We start from the raw sequence: 10,991 nt of genomic DNA, 5'->3' as shown, positions 1-10,991 counted from the left end.
ATCGACACAATTTGTCTGCCGCCCATGCGTCCGATGAATGACCTGTGTAAGACAGTGAGACAAGCCATGGGACCGGAGATGTGGTGGTGTGACCTGAGATGTGGTCACCACATTCTACCACAGGGTTTGGTGCTCAAGGTTACTATTATTATGGTGTTGTAAGGTGGGCAAACTATTCCTGGAATTTTCTACACAACATTATTAAAAAGAGGGTTGGGTGATGTGCGTACCGTGACAAAGTGGTTACGGTCTCTTAGAACGAAGGTTTTGGGATCAAGGCTCATTGCTGCTACTATTGCCCCAACCTAGTGATTACTAATGTATTGTTGACCAATCTCAGCAAAATATAAACATAAAGTAGAATGAATCAGTGCACAGGGTTAAGATTTGTTTCATAGAAATGTGTTAATGTGTGTAACTATTCTCGCAAGAGTAAGCGTTCATGAGCAAATGAACCCACTCACCTACAGCCCTTCTCCCTTGCAACAAACTCGAGGAAATCATCTTCATCGCTTCTTACCCTAAAGTCAATACATGTGAGGTTCGCGTAACCTTCGATGGCTTCTTCGATCGCAGTCTTAGCTCGCAGGTTTTTGTCTTGGTGGGAATATGAACTTGGAGCGTTAGTGTGAGGTAAATCATTAAAACATGATTTTATTTATCTCTTCAAATACGATGACAAAGATTAAATTAATTAAAAAAAGAAGAAAAGAGAATTAGCAAAAAACAACAGTCGTTAAAAACACGCTATGGGTAAAAACAACTTGAGCAAAAAGTGCCAGTTAAAAGCGTGGCTGCTAAACCCAACATACAGTAAACCCATTTTAAGTTGTGTTTTATTGAAAACAGATTGCGTAAAGACATTACAACCAAAACAACCAAATACTTACAAACGTCATTAGCGAACACATATGGTACAACGGCCCTCCCATCAACAATGTCCCATAACTTGGCATGGGCACTAACTGAACTACTTGTGTCAAACGAGGTGTCTTCCTCAGGTATGTACGACTGTGGGTTAAATGTTTAATATACGTTTATTTATGACTGGGTATTATTCAATGATTATAATAAACAAAATAGCACTGTAACTTTAGAAATATACGAAAGATGGAATTTTGTAAACTTATTATTTAGGTATTGTTTTCATAACCAGAAGGTACAGGTTTGAGGCTCGATGCTGCTACCATTGTGAACGCATGTGTTCTTGGGCAAGACACTTAACGGCAATTGCTTCAACCCAGTGGTCACTATGAGTGGTAGCATCCTGGGCGTTCGGGTAATGGACAACTCTGACATAAATCTCATGTCCTCAACAAGAACCCCACTCATATAAAACAGAATGTACAATCCCACCAACTTACAGTTAACACAGATTTAATGTTGACTTCATTAAACGAAACATCCGTCTCAAACGTTCCATCCCCCGCACACTTACAACTAATAGGACATTCATACGCGTCCTGTTCGTACCCGAGTATACAAGGTGTGGTACATGTGGCGACATCAAAGCTACATGTCACTCCTGCGTGGATGCCTGTGTAACAACAATATAGTTGATAAAACTATTTACATGTGTATATTGAATGTGTTGTGGTGGTGGAAACCCTGCAAGTGGTTTTATTAGCATTGTCGTTTTCAGTAAGAGTAGTGAACAGTATGTATATATATGCTACCATACAAAAAAACAGTCACCCACAAATTTACATATGTGGTAACTCGTAAGCGGGCACAAGGTGTATGAAACAAAACATCCGTGTTTTGACAAAAGGTGATATGGGGGCGGGGGGTACAGTGACCCATTCATCCCAACAACAAGAAGTTTGGACGAAACAAGATACACTGGGCCAAACAACATACTCACGTTCGCAAAGTAAAATATCGTATTCTGATTGGCTGTCACTAGGTGTCGCACAAGGATCATCGAACATCGGGAGAACTGGGGAGCGAAAACATGGTGGGCGGTTTATTGCGGTTGTACTTAATAATGGGTTACTAATAAAGTTACATACGTGGTAACTTGTAAGCTGGCACGAGGTGTATAAAACAGAACACCCGTGTTATAACGACTGTCGTTGCCCCGCCATGCGAGGATAAATAAGTTACATACATGGTAACTTGTAAGCGGGCATGAGGTGTATGAAACAGAACACCCGTGTTATAACGACTGTCGTTGCCCCGCCATGCGAGGATAAATAAGTTACATTGTCGTTGCCCGCCATGTGAGGATAAATAAGTTACATACATGGTAATTTGTAAGCTGGCACAAATGTTTGGGTCTGTAGTCTGTACGTACTAATATACAATCAGCTGTTGACGAAAACCATAAGATCAAATGGGGGAAATATGTATAAAGTAGTCTATATTGCTAATGTTTAAATTGACCTCTACTAGCTACTACCACCACAACTCACCATAGAAAACAATCAAACAAGCCACCCCTCCACAAAGAATCAACATGATAAAAACAACCGCGAACAATTTCTTCAAGTTAATGCCTGGTGGGGGCTTGGGTTTAGGTTTTTCTGGGAAAAGGAAACAAACTTTGTTATTTAATTTTGACAAAAAATCCAAATCTAAAATATATATATATACAAATAATTTTTACATTTTTTTATTTCCAAAATTTTAATTTCCCACCTTTAACCGTTCCCGCCCCAACGCTTGCAGCTGTTTGCTTCTTTTTCCTCGGCTTTTCCATTTTTTCCAATCTAAGAAAACTATATATACCTCATGCTTACTGTCGAGCTTTTAAACTCTAAAAACTATTTAGTTTAATTACTTATATTAATTTAAAAACAATTTTCTGCGAAATTAAAAAGCGCGGCAATTGCTTATTTTGACACCGGTTCATTCATGTGCATTTAATTCATCCCCGATTTATCTGACCTAAGCATAGATATCATATATTATATATATGATATCTATGGACCTAAGCAAACGAACACTTCAACAGCACATACATTATCTAAATTTCTATAAACATATTTATGAATGTATTTGTTACATTAGTTTATTATAATGCAATGTAATATTGTACTATATATTCATAATACAACTTAATCTGTCTGATTGTATAAGAGTGAGGTCAGATAGGAGACACGAAGGAAATTGGTGATAAAATGTATATTTTAAAACCCAGGGTTGTTCAGTGTTGATATATACAAACATCACAGAAAGAATTTGCTTTGTTGAAAACAATAACATAAAAGTTAAAAACGGAGGGAGGTAAAAAAAGAAACGGAATGTTACAATACAACTGCGGGGTGTAACATTTTACTGACAATTATTGGCCTCGTGCCATGCAATGGAAGTTAGGACCTCCTTTATAGCGTGGTACACGATATTTTTAAGTTGTAATTTATCCTCATGGTTAGAATGGGAGGATGAGAGTCGACGAAACTCCTCGGTAAGTTTGAAACATTTATCAACGTGGTCGGGTGAAACGAAATCTTCGGCAACTTTGATGCAACTGTGTAAGTTGAAAACCTGGGGCAGAATAATTGTTAGTTTGTTTAAGTTAAATATTAGCACATTCTATATGGGTGAGGTCTTTGTTAAAGAACTGGGATTTTATTCATATTTATAAAAACCATTTACCCATTTTCTATGGCTAACTTTACACAACATTGCACTTAAGAAACAAGTTTGAAACGCAGCCATTTTTCAATATTTTAACATAATTTTCTGAGTTTTTTTATTAAAAACAAAGTAGTTATTGGTAAGGGACATATCCGGCATAAATCAACGATAGACAACTTTACTATGAACACAACAATACCTGATGTGGAGCCCCCGCTGGTATAAACACGCTGTCACCCTCGCATTGCACGATGGCATAACCGCTGACACCGTATTCGTCCTTCAATCTTTTCCTTAACGTTTTATCGAGATATATTTGTTGATCATGTATTGGATCGTGGTCGTGCGGAACTTCAACGCCCTCCTCAGCTTTCACCTACAAACACTTTGGATGTTAATTTAATACACAGTAGATGCGTGTATATATGTTGTCCGTGTGAAATTCCAAAAGAGATTTTCTGTGTGATCCTGAAGTACCATGAACCTCTTTCAACTTATACAATATATACCGTTGAGGTAATGTGCAAACTCTGGCTTCTGTACAAGTTACCGCCCGTGGCATGGTAGACCTCACCCATATAGAATAGAAACAATCATATAACACCAACAAAACATAAACTTTATTTATCTATTAATAAATACAATTTATTTATTTATTGAAAATCTACTCCATTTTAATACAAGTGTGACTGCTAAACCCAACATACAATAAACTCACAGTGAGTTGTAGTTGATTAAAACCAACATACAAGTTCCTACCTTTAATATAAGTTGTCGTATCTTATCGGTATCGGAAGCTTTAAATATGTGCCACAACGCACCAGGTTTGCTCGTCTTGGAACGTTCCAACTGAAACTCATCAACATCTCCTTCCTTTATTATCTAATAATGGGTGGTTGTGATGTCATAAGTTGGATTTAAGAATAATTCAACACAAACAAAACAGCCTATATATTTTAAGTGACACAATTTTACGTTTTCAAATGTTTTAATTTAAACTGGGACTATTATAAGTGAAGAGATTTCTAATATAATAAATAATTGACTCCAGCATGTGAGTGATGTTGTGGCAATATACACACGATATATCACAGATGTAAATATATTACTTCTTATACACGCCAACCTATAACACGGTAGTTAATGATTTATTACAAAGTGACAACTAGTATATATTTTCATCATGTACAATGTACACAAGTATAACCCCACCAACCTCCAACATCGTATTTAATGAACCAGGAGGTTGGTCCATAGGAACCCCCACATAAACCATCAAGTTACAAGCGTCCGATATATCCAAATGTAAGTTGGTGGTTCCTTGGTTCCAATCCTTCTCAGTCACCCAACCTGTGCATTGTATAATACTGGGTGTAATTCATGCTTACCTTGGAGTTTTTTCATGTAATAGATGTTATAATATGATTGTATGTACAATCCCCCACTTAGTTAAATGCATGGTAATCCAATATAGAACATCCACCATGATCACATATATATATGCTCACCCACCATACGCGATGTACATCTTAGGTCCAAGGTCCGGTCGAACAAAGAAATCAGGCAGATAACCAGCGATGTTGTATTGGCCGTCACGTGCAGTGTATTCGGGGAGGGGGAGGGCCGACATCAGGTCCTGTGGTATAAGGGGGTTAGTGGGCTGTATTCTATATGCCACTACCACAATTGGCCCATTACTCCAAATTTGGACCAAAAATGGCCTATTATGCCAACTTTAGGCCAGAATTGGCCCATTATCCCATTTAGGCCATGTGTGGCCCATTACCCCAATTTTGGGCCAAAAATAGCCTATTATGCCAACTTTAGGCAAGAATTGGCCCATTGTCCCTATTTTGGGCCAGAATTGGCCCATTATTCCATGTCCACTTGTGTGACCCATTACCCCAATTTTGGGCCAAAAATGGCCTATTATCCCAACTTTAGGCCAGAATTGGCCCACTACCCCAATTTTGGGGCCAAAAATGGCCTATTATGCCAACTTTAGGCCAGAATTGGCCCATTGTCCCAATTTTAGGCCAGAATTGGCCCACTACACCAATTTTGGGGCCAAAAATGGTCTATTATGCCAATTTTAGGCCAGAATTGGCCCATTATCCCAGTTTTAGGCCAGAATTGGCCCATTACCCAATTTTGGGCCAAAAATGACCCTTTGGCCTAACTTTAGGCCAGAATTGGCCCATTACCCCAATTTTGGGCCAAAAATGACCCTTTGGCCTAACTTTAGGCCAGAATTGGCCCACTACCCCAATTTTGGGGCCAAAAATGGCCTATTATGCCAACTTTAGGCCAGAATTGGCCCATTGTCCCAATTTTAGGCCAGAATTGGCCCACTACACCAATTTTGGGGCCAAAAATGGCCTATTATGCCAATTTTAGGCCAGAATTGGCCCATTATCCCAATTTTAGGCCAGAATTGGCCCATTACCCCAATTTTGGGCCAAAAATGACCCTTTGGCCTAACTTTAGGCCAGGATTGGCCCATTGCCCCAACTTTGATATAAAATGTACACAAGGTATAATTGATTGTGTTATTGAAGTTATTGAAGCGAACCAACCTTAAACCTATGCGGCATCGTATCGAGGAAATCATCCGTCGTCGGCCAATCTTTTAACTTTAATATCATTCGTTCCCCTGTTTTGTCGTCCGTCATTCGATCTGTGATATATGATATCTATGATGCATCAACCAGTGTGTGGATATAGTAACCAATGATTTTCAAAAACAATAGAAAAAAGACCTAAAATATGTTCGGCCACAAAGTTACATACGTGGTAATTCATAAGTGGGAACGAGGTGTATGAAACAGAACACCTGTGTTATAATGACTGTCGTTGCCCCATATAAACCCCCCTACATACTTGCGATACATTCGAATCCGTTCCAGAAGTCCTTGATATGAGCGTTGGTGATAATTGACCCCAATCTACAGTTAACAAGCGCGTTTCCTGTTGGTTCCTCCCCGTGTTCATCACTTATATTGGACGGCTTCCATAACTCCGGCGTCAGTTTCTTCTCGGCTCCCGAGGCTACAACCGGCTGTAATAAATGAATTTATATTGTTTATTCTCAAGTATGCGTCAAAATCACACAATAAATATCAGGGAATTAGCAGCAGAATAACGATTGTTAAAACAAGGCAGAGTCAAAACTACTGGAAAATTTTCAAATAAGAGCAGTTACTTTAGTAGTTGGCACTTGGTTTTTACATAATATAATATAATTTTTATATATCTGTTTGAATATAATAGTAAAGATCAAATTTATTTAAACAACAAGAGAGAATTTTTTAAAGCCATTAAATAAAGAAAACTCACCAAACCATAACCCCACTGCGTTTGGAAGCTCTCAACATTCACATGGTCGCTCCCATCGGTAAGTTGTAATAATTGTCGATTGCATAACCATTTGTTGGTGGGTGGGGGTTGGGGGGCTGTAATGTAGGAATGTAACTGTGTGGTAATGATTGTAAATATTTCGTGTTCATACAACTCGTGCTGACAATGGTAGCAGCATTGAGCTAACCACTGCGTCATATTATACAAACAACATCACAACCTAGATGTGGGTCATACCACCGTACTACTACAATAAGTGGGAAAGTGTCTAATAAAAGCAAGGCTGCTAAACCCAAGATACAAAATAAGTCACCAACGTCCAACACACCTGGAGATCGTTCACATAAACTTTCTGTCGTGTTTTCAACTTTTCCAGCGCTGTAAAATAAATATTGTTGACGTCAATAATGGTTAAGTTATCGACACAAAAACATAACAAACAAACCAACTTTACATTGCTATCAGAAAATGTTAAAAAAATTACAAACAAACAAAGTGACAACCACGCACGCACGCACGCACGCACACACACACACATACACACACATGTATACCAACCTTGTATTACAGCCAGCCACCCCCCTCACAGCAGCCACACTGGCCAACACATCTAATGGAGATAGATTGTCTTGATTAAACATCTTGAATCTATAAATATATCAATGTGAATATTTGTTGTTGAATCTGCGATACTAATATTTGTGTGGTCGGTATATGACACCTTAGTTGAGACAAACGCCTATATGCCCTCTATATTTGGTCGTGTATGGTTATGCAATTTTTAAATGTATGATACATTCAATGTTTTAATATAGAAATGTGTAATATATGACACACATGTACATATAAGACCAACAGATAGTTTGCTATAAGAGATATTTCGCCAATAACCAGCAAATATAATTATGACGTCACCTTTCTTTATCCATATTAGGAAGTGGGGGGGTTGGGGGGTGATGGACCTCCATTTTGGGATCGCCTGTTAAATAAGTTTTCATATGTTCACAGTTATTTATGTTGTTGCCGTAGGTGTATTTTAAGTGGAAAAAATATCTTCTGGCAAATTGTTTGTTTAGTGATCTTAAGGAGCGACAATTGAGTTTAAACAACCACGTTTTTTATATTACGTATTTTCCCATAACATGTTTATCGATTGTTGTTTGCTGCTAATTTCCTTCTCTTCGTTGTTTTAATTAATTTGATCTTTGTTATCGTTTTTCAAAAGATAAATAAACAATCATGTTCACATTACATGTTGGTACACCCAACTCACCAAGTTGTTTATTAATCAACAACGTGTTTAACGTTGGTTTACGAACGCCACCCACGGAACAACTCCCATCAACCGGCAGACCAAGTTTGCTGGAAGCTTGGTGGGATAATTCATGGAGATCGAATAAACAGGAGCTGTAATGTATTAGTTATATAAAGGAACAAATACAACGGAATATAAACAAAAATATTCAACTAATTATAAAAGATATATTTGGTAAATAACCGGAATCGTCAGTATTTTATTTTTATACTGAATGTTATTTTGTTACGAGGATCTTCCAACTTCATGAGCACTAGATCAGACCAGATCCATGAAATTCAACACAGTTTATGCCATTATGACATCACACATTATGACATCACAAACCTTGGTATTATCTGCGTAGGAATAAGACTCATCGTGTCATGTGACTTTCCCCTCGTACATTTCAACCACCGGGTGGGGTTGCGCTTGTCAACGTCGCATTCCTCCATTTCTGTCGATTGTAATAACGGGGTTACAAATTTTACAATGGTGGGGTAATGGGGGGCTGAATCTTGAGCTTTTAATAATGGTAACTTTAATGCAACAGCACATTTTTACCGGATGAGTCATTTCTAATATTGAAACTTTTTATACAATTTATATTGATCAACAGTGATTAAACAAATATAACCGGAAAGCTGGTTTAAAGTATATGAATGAGGTGTAAGATACATCACATCACCTTCTCTTGACATTGATTGTCGACTTTTATAACAATCGGTGCAAACCCCGAACCCACAGTGGTGACAAACCCAGTGTATGTTGAACAACGTGGTTTCACATGCGTCACACATCTCACGTACACCAGATATCGGACGCTTCCAATGTGGTTTCACTGTAATAGAGGAGATTAGAGGGTGTGGGGTTCAAATCCAGGCCAGGGTTGGAGAACCAGGGGTCCTGGGTTCGAATCCAGGCCAACTCACCCGATGACTCGGCAAGTTTCATGGCTTCCTTTTCACTTTCCACCAACTCACAGAAACGAACCCCAATACGTGATAGAATATATTCGCATGATTGTAACGATAGTTTGTTGTGGGGTGTTGACCCCTCGGTGGGTGAGGTGGGGCCGGGATTGGCAGGAAGCCACAGTCGAAGGTCTGATGGTTTAGAATCCTCAGGATTGCAGAAGCCGGCGCTTTGTAATTGTTCGTCAACAAAGGCAAGTCTATGATGTCATAATGGATATTTAGTTGTAATAATGGATTTTGTCTTAAGGGTGAGGTCTTCAGTGAGGCACACCTGAACCCTGGGATGAAGGTATATTACCCCAACACCCAGGGTGCTACCATCTAGACCCCACTGAAGCAGTTTATGGACAATCAATAATAGATTCTATTCAACTCACTTTCTAAATCCATAAAATCTACAAAACACGGCAGAATTTTCCTTCTTTTTTCCTCCCTTGCATTCCCTACATCTAGGTGGAGGTAGAGAGTTGCACAAAGTAACTTCTTCATAACCTGGGGGTTACAGAACATTAACACATGGAATATCATAATTTATCTTTTCAAATACGATAGCGAAAATCAGATTATTTGAACAGCTAAGCAATTAGCAACAAAACAACAGTCGTTGAAACATGCTATGGGTGAAAAACAACTTGAGTACAGCGTTAAATAAAAGTTTGGCTGCTAAACCCGCAATTTTGGGTTTGGCTTGTTTAAAATTAACCCACAAATACAGCTTCACCCCTCAATATGAACCACATGCTTACTTGACAGCTCATGGCAAGCAGCATCTTGTATGAAAGCTTCTCCCGATGTTTTCAATCGATCTCTTTCAACATTGGAAGTCAACAGTGACTCTGGGAGGCCATCTGGTGGTTGGAATAATGCTGTTACATTAACCACACGGTGGGGTTTTTATATGACCAAGTTATGTATGTAACATGGCACCATCGAGCCTCGTACCAGTATCTTCTGGTTACGCTTCCAGCGCTCTACCATAATTACACTATCTTACATAACAATCACCATTGCTCACCTTCATTGTCTCCCATTATGACATCACAAACACTCTCCTCTTCAATTTGCAGTAAATATTTTTTACTTTTCGTCAAAAACTTTTTCTTCTTTTTCCCGAAATCGTCACTTTTTTCTTTCTTCTTATTTTTCTTCTTTGGCTTTTTACTCGGCGGGCACAATCCATCCTCTGCCACCTTGGCATGTGGGGGGGTTGTAGCTTTCAATGGCAACTCATTATCGTCGTTCTTTCGTTTTATGGCAACTTTAGCCGAGTCATCAGATTCATCGGAATGACGTTGCAGCCACGCCTTCTTTACTTTCCTCACGTCGACAACTTTGTTCGAACCGCACGAAAAATCCGACAAACTTGACACGTCCGACTCAGGGCTACCAGCGGGACCTGAACCCGGGACCTTTGTCTCTTCACCTTTAATTTCAGGAGACTCGATTAGCTTGGGTGCTTGTTGTGTGGATGATATGCCACCATTGTGGTATTTCCCACTAGTGGGGTAAGTGATGGATATCCCATTACTCAGACCAAGCAATGCATTCTTCAAGACATGTTTGCTAGGAGCACCAGGGTAGCAATTATCGGATGAAGTCGGCCACACCACATTCATACCAGACATACTTAACAACCCTGTTGCATTAAGTCCATTCACATACGGGTCCGCTGAAACCTTGGGCGCCACCCTTCGTGTTATTTGCGGTGAAACCAGAAATCGTTGCGTTGATTCCTGGGGTGTTGGCTCCCTGTTATGGTTTAGGGGGTTGTTCTGATGATT

General features: G+C 39.1%; 2 protein-coding genes across 2 annotated transcripts in view; both read right to left on the bottom strand.

Annotated features, from left to right (window-relative positions):
- The window catches only part of LOC113475050, a 5,026-nt gene extending 2,238 nt beyond the window's left edge, over window positions 1-2,788 (bottom strand). Inside the window, exons 1-7 of the mRNA XM_026838471.1 lie at window positions 2,641-2,788; window positions 2,415-2,525; window positions 1,865-1,939; window positions 1,365-1,537; window positions 891-1,011; window positions 465-597; window positions 7-42 (exon numbers count right to left, since the gene is read on the bottom strand). Coding sequence (XP_026694272.1) covers window positions 7-42; window positions 465-597; window positions 891-1,011; window positions 1,365-1,537; window positions 1,865-1,939; window positions 2,415-2,525; window positions 2,641-2,701 — 710 coding nt within the window. The 5' untranslated portion in view covers window positions 2,702-2,788. The remainder of the gene's footprint in view (window positions 1-6; window positions 43-464; window positions 598-890; window positions 1,012-1,364; window positions 1,538-1,864; window positions 1,940-2,414; window positions 2,526-2,640) is intronic.
- A 318-nt stretch (window positions 2,789-3,106) lies between these two features.
- Window positions 3,107-10,991, bottom strand: LOC100186291 (lysine-specific demethylase 3B; the record flags this gene model as incomplete). The annotated part of the gene is given in 18 exon segments (XM_002122250.5): window positions 3,107-3,489; window positions 3,782-3,958; window positions 4,342-4,464; window positions 4,799-4,932; window positions 5,095-5,218; window positions 6,159-6,259; window positions 6,463-6,640; window positions 6,919-7,034; window positions 7,268-7,317; window positions 7,498-7,587; window positions 7,855-7,918; window positions 8,213-8,346; window positions 8,582-8,690; window positions 8,922-9,074; window positions 9,166-9,407; window positions 9,588-9,702; window positions 9,957-10,058; window positions 10,226-10,991. Coding segments are annotated over 18 exon segments (2,991 nt in total), but the record flags the coding sequence as incomplete, so codon positions are not given.

Source organism: Ciona intestinalis, unplaced genomic scaffold (assembly GCF_000224145.3).
Source record: "Ciona intestinalis unplaced genomic scaffold, KH HT000093.2, whole genome shotgun sequence".
Taxonomy (NCBI): Eukaryota; Metazoa; Chordata; class Ascidiacea; order Phlebobranchia; family Cionidae; genus Ciona; species Ciona intestinalis.
The sequence above is the reverse complement of the archived record's forward strand: the minus strand, read 5'-3'. Positions and strand labels throughout refer to the sequence as shown.